The sequence below is a fragment of the Convolutriloba macropyga genome, chromosome 15 (genome assembly GCF_964194025.1).
Source record: "Convolutriloba macropyga chromosome 15, txConMacr16.3, whole genome shotgun sequence".
Lineage (NCBI taxonomy): Eukaryota > Metazoa > Xenacoelomorpha > Acoela > Convolutidae > Convolutriloba > Convolutriloba macropyga.
In genome coordinates, this window is record NC_134482.1 from 25,115,718 (window position 1) to 25,139,867 (window position 24,150).

At 33.4% G+C, this 24,150-nt stretch overlaps 1 protein-coding gene across 1 annotated transcript in view; it reads right to left on the reverse strand.

Annotated features, from left to right (window-relative positions):
* Positions 1-1,265: 1,265 nt before the first annotated feature.
* The window catches only part of LOC142354125 (angiotensin-converting enzyme-like), a 30,680-nt gene continuing 7,795 nt past the window's right edge, over positions 1,266-24,150 (reverse strand). The window contains exons 2-3 of the mRNA XM_075406394.1: positions 9,909-10,177; positions 1,266-1,509 (exon numbers count right to left, since the gene is read on the reverse strand). Of these exons, the coding sequence (XP_075262509.1) occupies positions 1,384-1,509; positions 9,909-10,177 (395 nt within the window). The 3' untranslated portion in view covers positions 1,266-1,383. The remainder of the gene's footprint in view (positions 1,510-9,908; positions 10,178-24,150) is intronic.

Genomic DNA, 24,150 nt, shown 5'->3' on the forward strand with positions numbered 1-24,150 from the left:
AAAAACCTATGATCAACTTTATCGCCTGATCTAGGCCTGTCATTCAACTCATCTGACTACATATGATTAGAGATCGTGGTTACGGAACCGTTGTGGTGGTTCTATGTGCTTGGAGTCAGAGAAAGAGCGTTTTTCTTGAAAAAAAAGTCAGGTCAAACAAAAAAAAGCTCAAATGGATGTCACTGGAGGCTTTTATATGACTTTTGTCAGGGCCTAGGAAACTAGCCACAGTCGTTAGAAGCGTTGTTAATGAAAAAACCATCAAACAGAGTTTTTTATAAGATTTTGCTTTCTTACTGCTATATCACCGGTAATGTCAATATGAAATTTTCTGTTTACGCCCGAGAGAAAAAATGTTTTATGGCAAAAAATTTTGCACCCCAATTTTATTTTTCCAGCTTTTTTAAACCCCAGTAGAAGTGCCATTTTGCTATAGAATGATTTTGGAAATGATCGGAAGCCCAAGAAAAGTGACCATTTACGAATTTCGCCATAAACATAGTTTATCACCAAAAACCATTATATTATCACCACAAAAAACCTATGATCAACTTTTTCGCGTGATCTAGGCCTGTCATTCAACTCATCTGACTACTTAGGATTAGAGATCGTGGTTACAGAACCGTTGTGGTGGTTCTATGCGCTTGGAGTCAGAGAAACAGCGTATTTCTTGAAAAAAAAGTCAGGTAAAACAATAAAAAACTTCAGATGCAAAATTTCAAAAAGTTCACAATGCAAAATCTGGATAGAAATTATCGAGCCAATCGCAAGTTGCTCAGATTTCACGTTGGAGTCAACATGCTGTAAGCAAGCGGATCAGTTTACCTGAATTTTGATGTAGTAAGCTTCGGATGATTATGCGTCGCTTGATATGAAAATAAATTGATCGTCAAAAATATGTTCGCACCTCTAGTTTTACGAAGTAAAAAAAACAATTTTTGACGCAATGTGCATCTGTTTCGGTAAAAAAAGTTTTAGAACATTGATCGTCTGGGTTCGGAGTTTCATTGTTACAAGAAAGTTCTCTCAAAATGTGTTTTGTTTTCACGTTTGTTGAATTATGACTGAGTTTGCATTCACATTAAACATAAAAGAGAGAAAAGATATGAGAAAAGTGCGATTTCATAACAACATTCTTTTTCTGGTGAGACTTTGGTGGAGCGCATCAACTTTAAATTGGAAAATCTGGCAAGTCATTGTTAAATATCAGAATTTCATAAGAAGGCAAGACCCCTAGCCTGCGGGATCATAAGTTTAAAAAGCTGCGCAGCCAACTATGCCAAACTCTGTATAAAAGCATGATTGTTACAATTTCAATTGAATAATAAATGAATGAAATGTTTTCACAATAGTACTCTCTCCGGACTACGTCAGTTTTTGGAATTAATCATTTTCTGGCCATCCTTCGTCGACGTCATTTTCTCTTATAAATGCATCCAGCCATTCCTCCAGTGGTCTGAAGTACTCCAAAACTGCCCTCGGGTTCGGAGAACGGTCACCAGTGAGATCCTAAAGAAGTGTTTTCAAATCAATTTTATCTGGTTTAGTCTTTTGTATTTAAATATTTTGTTGCAAAAAATATTGATTGTTTTTTTTCATTTTAGGCGGCGTCGAAAAGTGATGTGCAACTTTATAGACAAAAAGTTTCAGTGTCTCTTGCCTATAATTGGTTAGGTATTATTGTTCCGACCCCACTTGTGGGGGGGAGGAACTATATACTCAAATGGGTTTTTTTTGTTCCGTGAATTTTGGCCGACCGATATATTCATCGTAGAGAAATGTGCGTGATATCATTGAAAAGCTCGTCCAGCGTAGAATTCGAAATTAAAAACATTTTTTTGAATTTCGTTTTTTTCGAGGAGTTATCGAGGTTTAAAGTTTCATTTGAACACTGGATATTTGGTTCACTTTTGTTCACTTTTACCGTAATTTTCGTTCGAATTAACGTTTTTTCCACAAAAAATTTAATTCAAAACTAGATTTCACGCAAAAAAATAAATCAATTTTAGGTTTTTAATAGACGAAAGGAGATAATAAAGACTAGTTCTAGTCTTAGAGGGAAGTTTAATATATATAAAAAAATTCGAATTAGGTTTGGGAGCTCTTTTTAATTTTGCAATTTTTTTGTTTTTTCAAGTCACCTAGAGACTACTAGACACTTTTAGTATCGAAGTTCCGTTAATTACAAACCTCTTTTACGATCAATTGAAGCCCAATGAACAAAAAATCGCTCATGTTTTTTTGGACTCGTATCTCAAATTTCGTAATTTCAAATGAAATTTTGATTCATTTTTTGAGGTTTTACTAAAGTTTTATAATCCTATGGCATGAACTTGTTGACTAAAGGTGCAATAGACTTGCTAATGAGCATTAAGTGAAGCTATCTAGTGCTGTGATTGGACAGCTAATGGCTGTTAAGACTTTGAAAATAAATTTTTTAATAAAAATAAGTTTTTTTAAAATTAGAAAATCATAAAATTATTTTTGTGAACTGTAAGTTCGTCTCAGTAAAAACAGGATTGAAATCCTTCATACCACTGCAACATAAGTTAATCTCATTGGCGGTTTTATCAAATAACTATTGGTTATACGTCTTCAATGCCACAAGATTTCAATTTTTTTAAAAAATTTTTTGGACACTTCGTTTTATTGGTTCATTTTGAAATCTTATCACGTCATCCTAATATTGATGGCTACATCTTCCTTTGGTGAAGACGTCCAAAGGATCATAGATAAAACTTTCTGAGAAAAAAATATGGTTTAAATGGCTTCAACACTTTCTTCTGCCATTTTTCTAAAGAAATTTTGGTTTTTGCCTGTATTTGTTGTTTTTTTTCATAGTCATAAGACATATTGTGATGTCTTTTTGATTACCTAGGCATCATAAACATCCTTGTATTCACATCGTGGCATAGCTGAGCGTATTCATTGAATTCCAATGAAAGCTTTTGAGTTTAATGGCTGTTAAGACTTTAAAAATATTTTTTTATTTTTTTTTGAACATGAGTCAATCTTAAGCTTATTTTCGCTTTTTTCTACATCAGCAACAATTTATCTAGTTAGCGGTTTTGTCTTCTAACTATTGGTTTTTTTTACTTCGGTGCACGAGTTTTCATAATTTCTTTTATAATTTTTGGATTTTTTTTTGTAATTTTGGTTCCTTTTGAAATCGTATTACATTATCCTAATATTGATAGCTCCCATTGGCTTAGTGAAGACGTTCAATGGATCGTTGAAAAATTTTTCAGAGAAAAAAGCTTATGGTTTAAATAGCTTCGACAGTTTCTTCTCTCAATTTTCTACCGAACTTTTGGATTTTGCCTGTTTTTGTTGTTGTTTTCATAGTCAATGACTTGTTGTAATGTCTTATTGATAAATTTTGAATGACAAATATCCTAGTCGTCACATCATCTAGGCATAATTTAGCGTAATAAATGCCTTCCGTTGAAAGCTGTAGAATTTTTTGACTTTGATACTATGGGTTTTCTCAAAAATTTCGTGGTTTTGATGTACTTTTCTTTGCCATACGACTTATTGTGATGAGTTATTGATGTCACATGAATGAAACCTATGATTGCTATTTCATCGAGGCAGAATTTAGTGTGTTTAATTAACTTAAAATGTGGCATTTTTAAATTCAAACATCTATTTTTGTTATCTCTTCATTTGGTTGACAATTAAGTCAAAATGTAGATGAGCTCGGGTCGGAACATCATGTGCGAACGCACATTAACGAGCCGCCTTGTTAGACTCAAAAATATAAACGAAAGACAATTAAAATTTCAATTTTTCTAAAAAAATTGTAAATTTTGGTGTACATGCGATTTACTATTTTCAGTCCCAATTAGTTGTTTAGTTTTCATTATAACGTATCAAAATGCCATAAAATATTGTGCACTCTTTATTCAAAAAAATTGTGCAACATTTCAGGCTCAAAGGAACGTTTAAAACTTTGTTCGATTTTTTAAAATAAAAAAGTCGTCATAGTCTAACATTTTTAAATGAAGTTTATGTGGTCTGCTGATAAAGTAGTCCAGTAGAGATACTGTTTCTGATCAAGAAAAATTTGCGCTCAATATGTACAACGTTGGTGTCTTAGAGAAAAATTTTTTAAAAATACAATGACTGAATTAACTCTTAACACAATGAAAAAGTTCAATTGTTTAAAGCGGCTTAGATAACTCTTCAAATTAGAAAAAAGAACCCTGACGAGTTCATTGTTGAGCATTTGTAATTTGGATTGAAATTTGGCCAAATATTAGTTTCATTATCGTTTCAGTTAAATGAGAGACATGCTCACTCGTAATATAGTACAGCCGATAGAACTTTGCTCTGCGAGCTATTGTAATAAGTCAGAGACTTATTAGTATTTCAAATTGACAATCTACTCGGTTATAAAACTCAATATTTTTTTTACCATTATGTTGATTATTAATTCAGTGGTAGCTCTCGCAAAACTTTTCACTAATTGAGATAACCACACAACTGAATTTGAACCTAAGATATCAGATCTCCACTCCCCAATCAACCCCATAAAATTTAGAATTCAATGTTTGGGAGGCACTGCGGCATCTATCTCATTAAAATTCAATTTTCTCTAACAGCAAAATATTTCTTCTAGTTTGAAGCGGATGATTTTCGAGCAGCAATACCGTGGAACCACTAGAGATCGACTGAGACTGTATATGGAAAGCCTGAATTTTACTTACGATCGGAATTTAACAATCCTATCGTATGATTGCTAAAATCAGATCATACGTTGAGTTATTAACAAAAACTGAAGCAAACTTTGATTTTATCTTGAAATTAATTTGGTATTCTGAGCGAAGCAATTTGTTGAACAGTGAAGCTGACAAATTAGACATTAGAACTGATTGTTTAACTCTTATAAATTTTGATTTCATGATTTTTTCTTATTTTATTGTCAAGAACTATTTTAAGCCTAACTGAATTCTAAGAAAAATTTTTTGACGTATACGACCTTTGAAAAAACATAGCCGGCAGATTGCCGGAAAATAGCCGCGATAGACGCTTGTGGCCTTCCATGAACTGAAACAACTAAAGAAATAAGATAGACAGTCAACCACCAGTCCTTTAATAGACCACTAGGGTTAGATTCGGCCTACAAATTTTATGACACACGGTCTATAAGGAAAAAGCGCTCAGAGAGTTTTTTCAAAACTGATATTCGAAATCAAAATCTAAAGACTAGTACTCAAGAATTAGGGTATATAAGCTTGGCACTACTTAGATGCACACTATTGATCTTTAACTAAAATGTTCATAAAGTTTAAAGTCACATAAGTGAGTTCAGAAGTCATTTTTGAGTGAAGTAAGTCACGCAATTGACCTAAAAGCAGAAATGACGTCACGCACACAAAGTTAACTGCACATCAATAGAAGTCACTGAAGTCAATTCCAAGAAGTCAGGACGTAATAATCATCAAAGGTGACGAAAAATTAAAAAAACATAGCAGGACAATTCCTGACGTACAATTCAAATAATTAAATAATTTTCATTGACTAAACAAAAAACGAGACCTATTAAGGTCTATGAGTGAATAGGGAAAATATTTTCTTAAAAATCAGATAAAATACAGAAAACCAATTTCAAAATGCCGCTAGCGAGAACAAAAAACTACTAACAAGAAATGTCAATCTGATTCTAACAAAAAACTAAGCCTAGATTGAACTATGAATGAATTGAGAAATCCATTTAATCCGATCCAAAAACTCAAAAAAACAGTAAAAATCAAAGTGAAAATGTCACATGTGAATAAAAAACCACTAGGGTGAAAGCGAATTTTCGTTCAAACACTGTTTTCTTCTCTACTTAAAAGCGAACAAATTTCACGCCGCAAAACCACTCGCTTTTTCGCTCCATTTCCTTTTTCGGCGTGACCAAAATCAATATTCCAATTTCACTTCAAAAATCATGGAAATTTGTCAAAGAATCTTCAAAAAAAGAGAGCGCCCCAATACAATTCAAATTCTTTGAATTGTAAAAGACCACGATGTCCCCAATAATAGCCGCTATCGCATCACACAATAATTTCGCTTCACAATATTATCGCTTCACAAAAATAATTTTTTAAATTCAATTAAAATGTAGTAACTTTGGTTTTTGCTTAAATTTGTACCTCTAAACGTTAGTTAACACCAAAGAGATAAGACTTAGACAGAACAAAGTGAATTTATAGATTCACATTTTGTTGCATAGTGGTGTTGAAATGTATCTTGAATAATTTATATTGAACATTGTCTGTTTGCATCATGCATAATACTGGTGATGAAGAAAGATGAAAAAAATTGAATTCATTATGTTCTTTTCATATTTGCATATTTTGAAGTAGATTAGAAGTGGTCCTCATCAGCGTCTTGTTCAGTCTGAAATGTTAATTTTCCAGCAAATTCGAAAATTTGTTGCTTTTTTATATGTAAATTTTCATCCTCGTCCATCTCCCTAACAAATAGATAATGAACAAGGACTAGTCAGTCTAAGTAGTTGAGGATGACAGAATTTGTGGTTATTCCCGAACAAGATGAAAAATTCAAATGTCTTTGAACTCTTTTGGTAATCAATCTGCTACAATCTATTCTTTGTAGGCTTTTTGGTTTTTATGTCACAAATATCTTTTGTCAGTATATATATATATATATATATATATATATATATATATATAATATATATATATATATATATATATATATATATATATATATATATACATTATATATATATATATATATATATATATATATATATAAATATATATATATATATATATATATATATATATAATGTATATATATATATATATATATATATATATATATATATAGTGTGTGTGTGTGTGTGTGTGTGTGTGTGTGTGTGTGTATTGCTTTAGATCTTTTTGCTGACGTGAAGAAAACTACAAAACCGTTAATCTGTTTTAAGTTTTTTTGATTTCCTCATCTTCTTTTCACTGTATTTTTTTTCGTTGTTGTACTTCTGAATTTGATTGTTCGATTTACTGTTCATCTTCTCGTTTTTTTTTTCTCTTCTGGTGATATATTAATGTGTTCAAAAGCAATTTGCAAAACTGTTGGATTAGCTTTAGAAAGCTTTTTAAGCTTTCATCTAATTCAGTAGTCATCCTATGTTGTAACAAATTATTTTGTTTTATAGTTAAAAATAGAACAGACCTTAAAAAAAACTAAGAAGTGTATTGACACCAGTAAGTATGTTTCAAAATATGTGAACAAGTGTGAGTAATCTGAGACCTAGTATTTTAAATAGTCAACCCACTTGGTTAAAAAACTAAATGTTAATGTTGATTACTACACTAGTGGTAGATCTCGCAAAACCTTTGACTATTTGAGATAACCACATAGCTGAATTTGAACCTACAATATTGGAACTCCACTTTGCCGAGCAACCCCACAGAATCCGGTTTTCAATGTTTGTGAGGCACTGCGGCATCCATCTGATTAAAATTTAATTTTATCTGGCAGCAAAAGGTTTCGTCTAATTTTCAGCGGACAATTTTCGAACAGCGCAACCACTAGGCACTGATTAAGCTAGCTTGTGGAGAGCCTGAGGTGTTCTTGAAAAAGCAATTTTGTGCCTTTCATTAGCAACGCAATTCGCTTCAACAGCACTTTGTATAAAAACTAAAATAAAATCCCTAATATTTCCTTTGCAAGAGTCTCAAAAAACTATCCTTGAATGGCTCAAATCTTCTCGCAAAGCTTGATTTGACTGACGATCTATTGCTGCTTCAATGGCATACCTTGACCAATCAGTCAAAATTTTAACGACGATTGTTGGAATAGAAGACGTCACGTTATAAGTACAGCGGCTTGACTCAATTGTCATGACGAGAGAACAATAAGGGAGTTTTGATGTAAACCGGCTAACTCTGTTTTTCTATAACTGGGGTTAAATTAGTCCTTGTAACTGCTAACGGTATTCTGTCATAAATTTGATAACATCTGGATATGTCATCCAATTGTGCCTTGCAGACACTTGCATGATCACCAAATATATCTAGAGTTCCAGTGTTTTAAAACTTGCCTTTTTGTCGCAGTCGTTAACCGCAACCGTTAGTACGCAATTCAGAGTGGTGGTTCAGGCATCTTTTCGTGAGTTGGGCAAACATAAGGTAATTAGTCTAGCTTTTTTTGCAGATATTTGGCTTCCTTCAAAATGGTCAAACGTCTGCCGAAATGAAGATTCTTCCTGCCTTCGCAGTATTTGTCAAACAGAACTATTTTTTCCCCAAAAGTAGAGAAACAAATAGCTAAATCCTTAATGTTTTGAGGGAATTTGATCGCTTAATATATATACAAATATAATTTCTTCTAATAACGAGCCAACGTAGGTTGCACGATATTCTCTCGAATTTCTATGTTACCCAGTCCAGGCATGCTTTTTAGCAATTAAGCATGTTCATATGCGTTATCATGTGCAACTGTCTCAACTAATTATCTGATGCCTCCATATTGCTGCTGTCGAACGAACTCAGCCCTTCAACTAAATCGCTTATAGGTTTCCCGGGTCGAGGTTTGGTCAAAAAATAATGTAAGATTAGCGTTGAATGCGGTGACATTTTTTTCACCGCATTCACCGGATTTTTTACAAAAAAGAAATTGCCGTACACGGGTTCGAACCTAGCGCTGTTAGTATTTGTAAGATTTGTGATTTTAGCGGTGAAATTTTTTTCACTGCATTCTGCTGGTAGCGCTGAAAATTTTTTTTTTCATTGCATTCACAGCATTCATCGCATTGAACGCAAATCTTACAATTTTACTCAAATTTACCTCAAATCTTACATCATTTAGCAATTTTTAGCGGTGACACCTCAACCCGGGTCACGTTGTATAAAAAATGATCCAATTTCGGAGACCCCAAACATTTGCACGCATTCAAAAACAGCACCCAACTTTTAAAACCGCTATTCAAATTCCGTTTCAATTCTGCATCATTGGTTTGCATTTCCATGGTGGACTACAGCTCCCCTCGCACTTTTCTTTTCTCAGAATACGACCGCCAACTGGGCAATCAGCTATCAATATATCTCGCGTTTCTTCGATCTTTCTTTACTGAACTGGAAACAAGACTCTCATGCAAACACCATGATCCAATTATATAGCAGAAATTCTTTCGTCTTCAATACCAAGGGCATAAAGTCAGTAAAAACGATAGATGTCCAAGTGGCTTTCCAAGTGGATTTTTGAGGTTTTTAGCGGTGACATTTTTTTTTCACCGCATTCACCGGATTTTTTACTAAAAAGAAATTGCCGTACACGGGTTCGAACCTAGCGCGGTTAATATTTGTAAGATTTGCGAGTTTACCGGTGAAGTTTCAGCGGTTTTGACAGAATTGACCGAGTCCTCGAAGTTAATTTGAATACTATTCAGGAACAAATGACAAACTCAATATTTAGTCATCAGTCTTACATTTATATTTGTACATTTTTAACTCCGACAGAAGATTTTGTCGTTTTAATTGAACTTTTACTTCTCTGTCTCTGCGCTATCACTGAATGGGATTTTAATAGAAAATAGAGTTACCTGAGTCTACTTCGCGATCAGATATAAATAGTTTTCTATTGATTCTTATGATTATCCTTAGGGTCTGCCTTAATGAAATCACTTCATTACGTCATAACCATGGTACGTCCTAATACGTCATAATACGTCTTTTGGGTTTGATCCTAAGAAAACAAAAATATGAAGAATATTGTTTATCTGTTTTACCGCAGATAAAACGCGACTTTTGTCTATCTAATACCATAAAAAGATGATTCCTTATTATTAACAATGACAATTTCTGGATTAATACTATATGTTTTGCAAAACAACTTTGTCAATTTGTTTTCCAAATTTCACTTTTATCTCAATTTTGCAAAAAGAACTATACCTCCAACAGTGTTCGCCAGTAGACGCTTTTGCCTTTGCTCAACATTTCTCTGAACTTCTGGGTTGCGTCAGGTTTGTTATCAATGTTGCAATCGACAAGGTATTTATAACTAGCTCCGCTGTCTTTGCAAATAGCTTCCAGGAACTGGAATTGATGCGCAATTCCTATCAAGTATCGCGCAATTAAAGGTTGGAAGTCTGCAATGTGACCATGGGCGATAACATCAAAATACTCTTCGCCTCTTGTTTCACCATCTGGAGTCGAGAGCCCTGAAAAAAACTGCTGTATACCTCAGACATTTGAGAATTTTTATCGTGTGAGATCTTAAAAATTTCTCACAAAATTGTCTTATAAGTACTAATAAGATTAGCATCGCCTGACCAAGACTTTGTAAGACAATTTATCAGGTCTTACAAGATAATTTTTTTTCAGATCTGATATGATCTTACACGATAAAAAGTTCACTTTTATCAGATCTTACAAGATGAAAATTCTGCCTGAAAAAAATATATCGCGCAAGATATTATAAGAATCTTATAAGATCTTGTAAGATAAACATTCGGAAAGCTATGACTCATCTTGCTGAAAAGATTTTTAGTTATACGATAAAAATTTTTGGCATACGATAAAAAAGTATGACATATTCTTCCTATTGAAGACAATTTAGAGTTCTCTTCAAGCAGTAGCCGAAAAGCTACAGCATGCAACACTTAAGTGTCACAGCAACAACGATAATTATCTTATATTGTCTTTTGAGACTTATGAAATTTTGTGAAAAGAGTTTTTCGAGTGTTAGAGGCTTTTTCTGCGGCAATGATTATCAAACTAGATCGAAAAAATTTCTTCAAAGACCAAAGCTATCTTGAACTGCTAAATTTAGCCATCTTACCTAGTTAAGACTCAAAATAAAACTGCCGCCAAAGCAGAATCAACAAAAATTTTTTGTTTAATAATTGGTTAATTGACCAATTATTTTTTAGCTTTCGTAGGGACTTGACTACGTTATACAGTTATATTGAAATTCCACACGACCTTGAATTCTTCCCGGATCTTACACGATAATATAACTGGCCTACATGAACTTTTATTGTGTGAGATCTGCTGAGATACTTATCAGATCTTATAAGATACCATTTCGATAAAATTGAATTATTATCTTATAAGATCTGATAAGTATCTTATCAGATCTTACACAATTAAAGTTCACGTAGGGCAGAATTTTTATCGTGTAAGACCAGATACGATCTTACAAGATAAAAATTTTTGGTTAGCATCTTATCAGATCTTAAAAGATGAAAAATGCAGAATCATTGGGGTATAATGATATGTCACTGTACAAAACGCTGTGTTTTCTGTTAGAACTCCTGGATTCGGAACTTTTGAGTTCTATTATACCCCCCACCCCATTTTAGGGGGCAGCTAATTTTTGCGGCCACCCTCTCACGGAGCACTTTCTGTTTTTCTTTTTTTAACGCGCTATATACAAAACACGTAATCTTTTGAGAGCAGAATTTTCTTTTAATATATTAATTAGAGAGAAAATTGAAATTGGTGCTTCAAATATATATATATATATATATATATATATATATATATATATATATATATATATATATAATCTCAAATTCAAAGAGTGTATTTTAATAGTACATTGTATGGTTTACAGATAATGAAAATATTGTTTTTGTTGCTAGTATGTTAAAACTTTGGTTTTGTATTGATTTTAATTGTTGCAAGAAAAGAGATTGTGATTAAAGAAATGCATGTGCAGCCTCCCATGTCGATTGGTTATCTTGCGAGAATTTCACAAGGTGTTGAAAAATCTGGCAGAATATTGCTGAACGTTACATCGTCTTGCAATGTTTTGTCAGATAGGTATTCGTTCGTCTTGAGCGAATACTTAAAGATAACACTTAATCTTTAAAAAATTCAAAAAAATTAGAACATGATTAATCAAGATCAGAATGAGACAAGAACGCTGTCTCTGATCCTTTTTTCCATTATAACATAACATTACAACCAATAAGGAGTTAATCTTCTCATCAATGATGAGTCAGTCTTCCACTAACAAAGAAATCCCAAAAACTAAAAGAGCAGAGTGGAAAATTTCCGAGAGATTTCAAAAATTAGAATTTGTTTTTCTCAAATTTGGAAAATATTTCACTCCAGGAAAAATCATAACATTTATTATTTAGCTACTAAACTTCAATGAAATTCAAATAACAATTGTAATTTTGCATCAAATTATACCTTGAAACCATGGAAACCTATCTAGGAAAATTTTTGATCGAAAGGAAAGGTAAAAAGTCTCAGACAGCCAACAAGAAACAGCTCAGCCGAAACAAATTTGCAAAGAACAAGCAACATAACCATTATCTGTCCTACAAGATCTTGCAAGACAGCCATTTTTTTCAAGATCTTTTAATAAAATTTTCGTCCTACAAGATCTTGCATCATCACTTTTTTTGCAAAAAAAAAACAATTCAAAATCTTGAACAACCATGCTCATACAAAAGATTTCCAATAAAGCGCGCTTTTTCTTGAGCAATTTAAGGTTTCTTGCGTGAAACGCTCAGGCGCGTTTTGATTTGGTGATGTTTATTTTAGCGAAATAGAAAAAAGTGAAGGAACTGTTTTCTTAGCTCTTCTTAGGAAAATGCGTTTTTGATTAAACCTTCTTGTCCTAAAACAGCGGCTCTAATTCGAGATTAAGACCAACTCAGGATTAAGACCAACAACAATTTTATTAAACTTTTAATTGAATCAAATTGTGCTGTTTCTTTCATTAATATTATGTGTTTTTTCTATAAATCACATGGTTTCTATTATTATTTTCAGCATTATTACAATTTCATGTTTTATTTCAAAATTATCTTGTTATTATAAACTTTAGTAACATGATTAACTTAACTGATTATAGTGGTCGCTAAATCGTCATTGATAAAAATCTGACGAAATTATTAACATCCCCATTCAATAGTGATGGTAATAGTTTAGTTAGCAGATGAAAAAAAATTATATTGACTCAAGTGAAGTTAATTAGATCATCACTTTTACTAGAGTTCATGATAACAAAAAAACTGATTTTGAAATAAAACAATAAAATTGAAAACAAGTTGATTAAATCGAGAACATAATAAAGTGTTTTAAATTTTTAAACCGAATTGGAGCCTCTGTTTTAGAACAGGAACGCTTAAAAGAACCTCTTCTTATGACGAACAACGAAAACAGATCTATCGATTTTTATTATTTTGATAAAAGATACATCGCTTAATCAGAAATCGTCCAAAAATTTCACCCAAGAAGCGTTAAGGTGCTCAAGAAAAAGCGCGCTTCACTGTAATTCATTAAAAAAAACCAGATTGCTTAAGATCTTGAAGTTTTTTGCAAAAAATTTTTGATGCAAGATCTTTTAGGATGATAGTTATCTTACAAGATCCTGAGAGACAGTAGCTGACTTGTGAGATGTTTTAGAAAAGATTTTGGTTATCTTGTTGCATGTACTCTCCAAATTGGTTTTGGCTTAGCTTTTTATTGATTATTATGGACTTCTTATCTTTCGTTTGTTGGAAACCTTATCTTTCAACTACTATTTTAATTCAATCAAATTGTGCTGTTTGAAATAATAATATTATGTTATTTTCTAAAACTCACATGCTTTCTGTTATTATTTTCAGCATTATTACAATTCGTAGTAATGGTGTTCTGTTTGATCTTTTGATTAATTGTACGTTGTTGTTCCATGGGGTGATGTTGCTGTTTGATGACCGTGTTATATTCATCTTTTGCTGGTGTTCTTGTCCCCTTTCTTGTGCTAGTACAAAATGAAGTGTTTTGCTTGGTGATCTGTCCTCCGATAGTAAGTCAATTTGGATTTGTTGATTATTCATTCCCTGGATGAATATAATTTTGACAAGGCTTCCTTCAAGGTGTTCCCAGTTGCATAACGTTACTTGTTTCTTTTTTCTTGAGTTCCAGTGGTTTTCTTTCTCTTTGTCTGCATCTGAAAAACTGGAATCTGTCTAATGTTTCGTTACGTGTTGGTACAAATGTTTCTTTTAATTGTTCCACTTGTGTATCGGTCGCTCATTTTTGTAGGTCTGTGTGAGGAAAGCGTTGATGAAAGATGTTTGTTTGCTTCTTCTCCTAGTGCTTAATATACTAGGTTTTCTGTCTTTGTGTCTGCTCCTTCCCAGGGTGTATTATCGACTATCGGTCCTTTTTCTTCTATGTCCTTGCTTGCGTTTTGCGAATCTGTCCTTCTTTTGACATTTTTTTTGTTCACTTTGCCTTTTGTCGGCTGTGCTCTCCTCGCGTAGTGTTGGCTCGTAGTGCGGCCCTGCTAAGTAATCTAGTTCTTCGCTCTCTGGTTTGGGGCGAAGGAGCTAATCGACCTCTATGTTGTCTTTAACCTTGTTGGCCAACTTCACTGTGGCCAACCATTTCTCCCAATCTAATTCCGGTTGGTGTCTCTTATCCGAATAGAAAATCACTCCAAGTGGAGAAAGAGCCATTGTTGACTGTGCCATGTTAAGTAGAATCGAACGCGTGGACAAAAAAGAAAGATTTAAAATTGAATTTACAGCTTTCTGTTAGCTTTGTTCAGGCAGAACTGCATCGTTTCGCTCGCGTGTTAGGAGAGCGTAACAAAAGTACCAGTTGGCACTGAAAGGAATAAGGCAATCATCAAGAGTCAGTCAATTATGTACAACATTTAACCAATTCGTAACGTAAATTTAAATAATCAGTTTGTTTCTATTAGGATCTAATATGTATAGATATAAAAAATGTAGTTTAGTAGAGTTTTCAAGTACTTTCGATAACTTGGTCTCTATCTGAGTGGACTCGTCAACCAGAACTATTATTATTATTATTATTATTATTATTATTTTTATTTTTATTATTATTATTATTATTATTTTTATTATTATTATTATTAATATTACTATTATTATTATTATTATTATTATTATGATTATTGTTTTGATCATTACTTTCGAGATCAATTAGTGTGTTTACCGTATGTGATGAAAAAAGTGTTCCACCATCTAATAATGTTGAGTTGAAATCTGTTTGTGTGGTTTCGTTAATACGGATGTCTGTTTGTTGAGAGTGAATTATTGTATCCAAATTTTTTATTGGTGATGCTTCCAGAGAGGTATTTGTGGAACTTTTGAACAATGAAATAGATGTGTTTCCGCATTATAGTTTTTAGTTTCTATATTTTGGTGGTTGAGTGGACTCGTCAACCAGAACTATTATTATTATTATTATTATTATTATTATTATTATTATTATTATTATTATTATTATTATTATTATTATTATTGTTATTATTATTATTATTATTTTATTATTATTATTATTATTATTATTATTATTATTATTAATAATTTACAATTAAATTTACTATTAGTAGTAGTTTTGCAATTGCTATTTTTTTTTTAAAATTTACTATTATCATTATTTATTTATTTTTATCATTATATTATAATAAAATAACATGCAAGAAAACAGCTAGAGTTTTTTTAACCGAATGTTTTCAATACGTTTGCTGAGACGATATATATATATATATATATATATATATATATATATATATATATATATATATATATATATCACGTAATACCGACTAAAAGAACTTTTATCAGTTGCTTAGAATAGTAGGCGATAAGATTGAAAGTTCTATGTTTTTAACATTAGGGAACTAAAGGCAGGAAATTATTAAAATAAATCTCCATAACCCAGAAGAAATTTTTGTTGAAAATATGCAAAATTTTTGAAATGAAAATCGAAGGAAATTGGGCGGGTATTAATTTGGTAACGTTTTCCAGGACCCATAAAATCTTAATTCTTACGAAAAAACTCCCATAAATTAATATTTGCAAAGCTTTTCCGAAAAAAAGCTCACTGCAAAGTGGTGCTTTTTTCCAGTTGGCGCTCCTATGCCGGCATATTTTCATATACAGTAACTTTTGTGAAACTCTAAAACTATTCTGTAATGCGTAGCAAAAACATACTGGATTTTGTCGGTCTTTTTGTCGACTCTTGTTTTACGAGTTCGAACACTGTGTGGAAACGAGTTACACTAGGCCATTTCATTTCATCTTTGCTCAAAATTACTCCTCTCCCACGAAAACAGTTTCTAATTACGGAAATGAAAGAGAGTTTAATTGGTGATTAACTTCAGAAATGTCCCTTTCGATATTAAGCGTGGATTAGGAAGACAATCAGTGGTTTTAAATTTAACAATATCATGTTTCACAAGAACAGTTATGTCTTTGAATTTGGTCTCAATTGAGACCAAATTCAAAGAATATCATCTTATTTTTGCCAAAAACCGATTTTTCGTTCGCTTAAAACCGACGAAACCGAGGCTTCTTACGTTTGAAACCGACGAAAATCAACGCTTTTTACGGTTTGAAACGGACGAAAACCGACGATTCTTACGTTTTGAAACCGACGAAAACCGACGATTCTTACGTTTTGAAACCGACGAAAACCGACGCTTCTTACGTTTTGAAACCGACGAAAACCGACGCTTCTTACGTTTTGAAACCGACGAAAACCGACGATTCTTACGTTTCGAAACCGACGAAAACCGACGCTTCTTACGTTTTGAAACCGACGAAAACCGACGCTTCTTACGTTTTGAAACCGACGAAAACCGACGCTTCTTACGTTTTGAAACCGACGAAAACCGACGATTCTTACGTTTTGAAACCGACGAAAACCGACGCTTCTTACGTTTTGAAACCGACGAAAACCGACGCTTCTTACGTTTTGAAACCGACGAAAACCGACGCTTCTTACGTTTTGAAACCGACGAAAACCGACGATTCTTACGTTTTGAAACCGACGAAAAGCGACGCTTCTTACGTTTTGAAAAAGAAAGAAAACTGACGCTTCTTACGTTTTGAAACCGACGAAAACCGACGCTTCTTACGTTTTGAAAAAGAAAGAAAACTGACGATTCTTACGTTTTGAAACCGACGAAAATCAACGCTTTTTACGTTTTGAAACCGACGAAAACCGACGCTTCTTACGTTTTGAAACCGACGAAAACCGACGATTCTTACGTTTTGAAACCGACGAAAACCGACGCTTCTTACGTTTTGAAACCGACGAAAACCGACGCTTCTTACGTTTTGAAACCGACGAAAACCGACGCTTCTTACGTTTTGAAAAAGAAAGAAAACTGACGATTCTTACGTTTAAATACTGACGTTTCTAACGATCAAAAGGACGAAAAAAACGTATGGGCTTTGATCGGTTTTGGCGAAGTAAGTGAATCCGACGAAATTCTCAACGCGGGAAGTATGTACTTAAATGGCGGGTAATAAAGTCTTTGGCTAGTAACGCGCTCTAAATGCTTTTGTTTCCACAAAATGCAGAATTTTTTGGAAATCGCGTTTCCGGACATTGAACGCGTAATGTCACAAAGTGTAGCTGTCGAACCTGATACTTATTGACGAGGTACCACCAATGCTTGTTCAACTCGCTGTCACTCACTCTACGCAGGAAGAAATCGAGGACCCAACGGTCAAGTGCATGTGCAAACATCGCAGTTGGTAGAGTTATGATAGCTGATGACATAAGTCTGTTTATTGTCATCATAGTGCGGTTTGTCGGTTCGTCCAATAGTTTTACACTTATAAGATGGTCTAAACCCACCGCTAGCAATCCAATTGTGTCACCCACTGCTTCATGAAACGCGGGACTTCCACCTAAATTAAGCAGAACCTAAGTTTGAAAATTTAGTGAAGAAACATTGAACTAAAACGTTGTTTCAGCTTAGATTTTGCCAAGTTTTTTTTTGTACCAAACATGCTTAACTGCACGAGAAAAAAGAGTTGCGCGTTACGCCTACAGTAGCTGTGATGACGAACTACAAAGTGCGTTGTGCAAGAAAGCAATTCAGAGGCTGATTTGTAGTTTGCGTTAAAGATTGGGACTCAATTAAATCAATTAAATGTACATATTTGATAATTAAATTTGGAAAAAACTTCGTAACTCAAAAATTTTCAGAATATTAAAAGTAAATTTGGTAGAGCCGACAAGTTGTACGGCGTCTTCTTTCAAGGATCGACCCAACAATTAAAGAAAATATTTGACAACATTTTTTGTACAAAGATGACTCTATGTGCCCATGATATCCCTCCGACTATCTAGGCGTTCCACAGAAAGTACACTCATTGCAATATAGCACATAACTGAATAAAGTTATATGTGATATTCTGAACACATTATTTTAGTCGAAGACTCATGGTATCAAGTCTACGTTTACTTAAAGAGACCGGCGTAGGCGTCATGCCAGCAATCGACCAGGTGAAAAAACGTTTTCGGAGGCTCTGTCATTCATCACACAGCATCATTACTGGTACTTTTAATGGAAGCAATTCATTCGTAAGTCAACACATTACCATGAAAATATCAAGATTTGTACGAACTTGCGCCTTTAAACAAGTTTTTGCACGAAATCATTTGATTAAGCAAGAATTATCAAGAATTATCAAAAACTGTCAGAAAATTTATCTCCCGTTGGTTTATTAACCAAAAATTGAGCTTACTTTTTTCAGTATAAAGGATTTTTAAGTGGTTGCAAGCTCGGTATGTACATAGTTGTACACCTTATACAAATTATTGATTTTAGCAAAATTTCTCTTTTCTGCAGAAAAAACATATTTTTAGCAAGCGTTAACTTATAGTTTGGTAAACCTGCAACTATAAACTGCAGAACGTTAGAAAAAAATTAAGGTATTTTAAGGTATTTTTACCTAAACAAAGTCAAGCTAAATCTTTACCTTAGCTCAAACTATGGTAAAGTTGTAGTAAAAGTTAACTTAGTTTTATCTTAACAAAAGATTACCTTGACTTCGTTAAAGTAAATATACTTGAACTTTAATTGGTGTGTGAGGTACGTCGAGCAGCAGTCAGAAAAGATAATGAGTGTTATCAAGAATTGTCAAGAAGTTTTCCTGGTCTATCTTGATAAGATCTTACCAAGATTTTATCAAGATTGACCATGGAATGTTGGTAATTCAAAATTTTGGCAAGACTTTTCGACTTTTGCGAGAAGTGTCAAGATCTGGCCTGTTTTATACCAAGGTATACCAAGTTTCTGTTCACTGGGAACTAACGGAAATCTATGCTAAATTGAAAACTTTTTAGACATAACTCTTGCTGTATGACTGCAGTTGATATCAATGGATCAGTATGACGTTGGCACTAATAAATCTTAACAAACACATTAAATTCAAATGTTTGCCTTGAAAAGTAAAAGGAGAAGAAAGAACAGGTTTTTTGGTGACAATGGTTCTCGACAAACATTTTAATGATGCTTGAGTTAAAATTTGAGTTAACTGCATTATGTACATTCTGCTTCAAATTTCAATTTAATGAAAAGAAAGGATTTTATTAGTTTATTTCTCCAAATGAAGGAGCTTATGAGTTAAAATTGAGCTCCGCTAAAAGAATATAATTTTAATTACATATGATCGAGATCGAGCCAAAGCATAATGGAACATAGTACATTAAGTTGATAGAGAACTAAATTTAACAAAATAAAAATAGCATGATTAGTCTTGCAATATAATTCGCAAAAAAATTGCTTTGGCTAAGGAAAAAACTGGACCTGGAAATAAATGGGAATTGATTTGGAAAAGCATGTTGGGGAAATCTTGATCAAAAACCTCGAAAATCAGAGAAGAAAGAAATCGAATTGCCGTACGTGAACAAAGATTACAATCCTGAAAGCAAATTTTTGTTCGAACAGCGTCTTCATACACTACTTTAAAATAAGAGAGAAAAAGTTTTACACCATTAGACCGTTTGTTCTTTTCCCTTCCACTATCTGTTTCACCTTGATCAGCATCATCATTCCGACTTGATTTCATAAGTTATCACAATGTGTTAAATGACCTCTGAAAAAGCTTTGGAATTGAGTCAAAATACTGAGTGTTAATCGATTCAAAATAACCGAGTGCATACACCACCAAGGAACTCAAAAACAGACATTTTTTCAAAAATTTTCAAAAAAATATCAAGCAAAAATAGACTGAAGTCAGCATTGACTGAAATTAATTCAAATTGATATCAATTGAATCAAAAGTTATCAAAACTAACAGAAAAACCATCCAGAAAAGTAATCTAAGACGGCATATAACCGTAGATGGTAAAGATAGAAAATCAGTAAAAGAGTCCAGAATACAAAATGTTTTCACGCCAACTTTAATGACTCTCGCAGAAAAATGATCTCTTTTTTTGCTCTTCAAATTACTAAATTGTTCGACCTAAACAACAACTTTTCACGTGTGGCTAATCTGCATCCTGTTTTGAATGTACTTGAAAAAATTGTCGATAAAAAAAGACGCTCCAGCAATACTCCACTTCGAGTGGCAAAAGACATCGACTCATTGATCAATTGCTTCAATCGATATCAAAAATGTGGTTTCGGACAAAGTGAGTTGACAATTAATTTCCTTGAATTTTAAATGCAACAATGGTACCAACTATGCCGAATACTGGTGATGCTCCATTTCATCGTTCGTTTACAATAATCATGTTTTCAATTTGGGCTCATCAAAATTGTGTTGTTTCTGTAATAGTTTCATTTATCAATAATCATTGTTTTCAAATTTCAAAAATTAAGTGAGCAATGTCTCTAAAGCTGCGTACGTTTTAAACGTCATTGTGAAATTGAAAATCCAATAGCAGATTTTTTAATTAAGTATATAACAGTGTTCTGTACAAATTAGGACAAAACATTGAAAGCAACGTTTGCGAAATCAAACGAACAATTTGAAGAATTAAGACTGCTGATGCAGTCTCCAATAAACAAGTTAAGAGATGCTTTTAAACTGAAACCCTGGTTTTTAGAGTTTCACCAAAAACAGTCATCAGTGTCATCAGTGACAAAAATTTCCAATTCCTGTTTTTTTATAGCAAAATCTCCCTGTATTCAGCGCCTGCTTAAAACTTTAATCCCATAACATGGGATTGAAACCAAGGTTGAGGTGGCACACGGAAGTGACATCTGATCAGACCCAAGTCCAACGCACAGGGTGTGTTTCTAGAACAAAATTACAGGTTCTGGTATTTGGATCGAGCACACAATAGTATGAACAGAGGTCTTTTCGGTCTGGAGATGGTCTGATCAGAGGTATTTTCCGGATGGTAATGGTTTGATCAGAGGTCGTTTCCGTCTGATTTGGTCTGATCAGAAGCTGATTCAATCGCACATTAGTCTGATCAGAGAAGATTTCGAGCGCGATTGGGTCTGATCAGAGACCAACTGGGTCTGATCAAAGAGTCAACAAAAAAGTAGCATTCTGATCAGACAAACACCTAGAGTTTGATAGCTTTGATCAGAATTCCTGTCCCCTTAAATGGAAATTTTGATTAACTGTAGAACACGACGATTTATATGGAAAGATGTCTAAGCTCATCATTTGAGTCAGAAATATGAACTATTGGTAAACTAAGTAATTTTTCTTCTCAAAAGTTGGGTTTTATTTTCATCAGCAATACTTTTTGAACTGCCTTTTCCTCAGATGAATTTAATACTGCAAACATTAATTTTTATTAAATGAATATATTGTAGCGAAATAAAGAGACTCGTTAAAAGTGAAAACCCTTCACTGATCAAACTGTTTTGGGCGCAATTGATTCTGATCAGAGGCGATTTCAAGCGCACAGTAGTTTGATCACGATATTCTGATTGGAAATAAGTTTGAGCGCACAATCTTCTGGACAAGGATCGGGGTTTGTTATGGGCCATGGTCGCACAATTTCTGGACAGTGGTCTGATTACTGTCTGATCAGAGGTTATTTCCGTCTGACAAGATCCGATCAGAAACAACATCGAGCGCACTCCGACCGCACACGGTTTTTCGAGCTCACTTCGGTCTAATCATTGGACATTTTGGTCTGGGATGGTTTGAGCAGAGGTCAGTTTCCACTGGCGCGGTCTTCAGACGTCACTTCTCGGTGGCACCACAACCTGGGAAGGGGCGACAGATGCCAATATGAAGGCAGCTTTCGTCGACATGAGGTCAAAAAATACTTAAACTCAGGTACTGTCAGAAGAGACTCATATTCAGGAACTGTCGGAAAACTTTTATATTCAGTAAGCTTTGTCGTCGTTAGACGGCGAAAAGAAAAGAAACAAATATTATATGAAGCCTCTTCTAAATAATCATAGTTTTTCGTGCCAAATCGCTGAATGTAAAAGACAAGTCAAAAATTTTAAACAAAAATTTTGTTTTCCTTTATAAATAAAGGTAAAGTAAGTTCACTTTTTCGCGACTCCATTCACGCGCAAGCGCTGTAATTGATGAAAAAGCGGATTCTAAAAAATTGTATAAATTGTCTCAACATAAAAATTGTTAGTATAGGACAGAAAAAAAAACAGCTGATCAACTATGAAGCCAATTTTTATCATTTTTTGTTATCGTTATGAGGCCTGAATATGCTAAATGTTCCCAAATGGTTTCTATGGCCAAATGAGGAGCTCATGGCGAATTGAGCCTCCGATGAATGGTCGTGCGATGCTGCTGAATTTAATTAGGCATTAATTTGAATGACATTACCTGTGATGAATTTTCGTGGTAATTATCCGAAGAACGTATATGGTCCCTTATAAGACATACGAAACTCCTTTCTATGATCTTTCATTGATTAGTAAGAATCATATATGATCTTTTGTTCGTTAGCAAGAATCATACATGATCTTCGTATGATTAACAATAATTATATATAATCTTTCTATGGATGCCAATTACACCAATTTTCATTTTTCTAGAGTTTTTTCTTTATAGTTGGTGCTGCAGTTGCATTACCAGCTGTAAGTTTTCCCAGAAGAAATCTTCCTCAAGGACAACAGTAGACGTAAAAAGTGCTTTGTCAATTATCAAACTCCTGCTAACTTTTTTTTGTCTTTTTATGATACCAAGAACTGTTTGTGATGCTAATATGTTTGCCAAAACTTCATAAAACCATTTATGACATTTTATGATTACCAATAATCAAATATGACTTAGTAAGATTACTTAAATTAATTTATGGTGTCCAACCGTGTACGAAAAAATTGCATTCTAAGGATTTTAAATCAAACGTTTAGGTTTAACACTGGTTAAATTTTTAAATTTTTACCCCGATGGTAGATTTCAGTTTGGTTTGCGTACAGCATGATGTAGTGAACGTGACCCATCTCGTGATGAACTGAGAAAAAGATGTCATTAGATGGCTCGCCGCACATATGAATTCTGATGTCATCTCGAGGTGCTTCACCGCCTGTAGTAACAGGGCTACATTCGGCCTAAAAATCCATTCGGCTTTTTGAAATTTTGAAAACATGGTCAACTAACGTTGCGCGAAGACTTTGCGATTTGATGAACACCAATAATGTCAAAAAGTTGTTCCGAATTTTAAAAATATGATTTAACAGCAAACTGCAGTCAATTGAGTTTACTTTTGAGAACGAATGAGGGCAATTTAGGATGCACGATTGTCAAGAAATCAAGAGCGATAAATCGACAGAATTGTCATTAGTCCAACAAAGATTTTGCATAAAGAGGTGCACGTGATATCCATCATAGCTACAAATTTCTTTTGATATACGCTGATAGAATAAGCTGGTATATATATATATATATATATATATATATATATATATATATATATATATACATACACACATATATATATATATATATATATATATATATATAACCTGGTAACACATGTGCGAGATATCAAGAAACAAATGGGCCCATTATCCTCGTAAAACATCCGAAAACACAAATTTAAATTTTCGAAAAGTTCATTTCAATTTTCAGTATCAATATGTTACAATTAGCAATACAAATGAGAAGTCCACATCTAGTTTTCAAAAAAAAAATCAACTGAAGAGCAATGAATCATAAGTAAAATCATAAATAACTAGCCATATAAAAATTTAGTTATGGTGTCGCGTTTTGTATTTGTGTTTGTGTGTATGTGTGTGTGTGTGTGTGTGTGTGTGTGTGTGTGTGTGTGTGTAATTTGATTCGTGTTTTTTTCACGTTTAAGAGAGAGAGAGAGAGAGAGAGAGAGAGAGAGAGAGAGAGAAATAGAAAGAGAAAAAGACTCTGAGAGAGTTAGTTCCTTTAAAAGTTAGACACAAATTTCGGTAGAGTGCAAAAAGTGTAAGAAATCTTTTAAAAAAATTACTGATAATGTTTTACAAATTGGGGCTTTG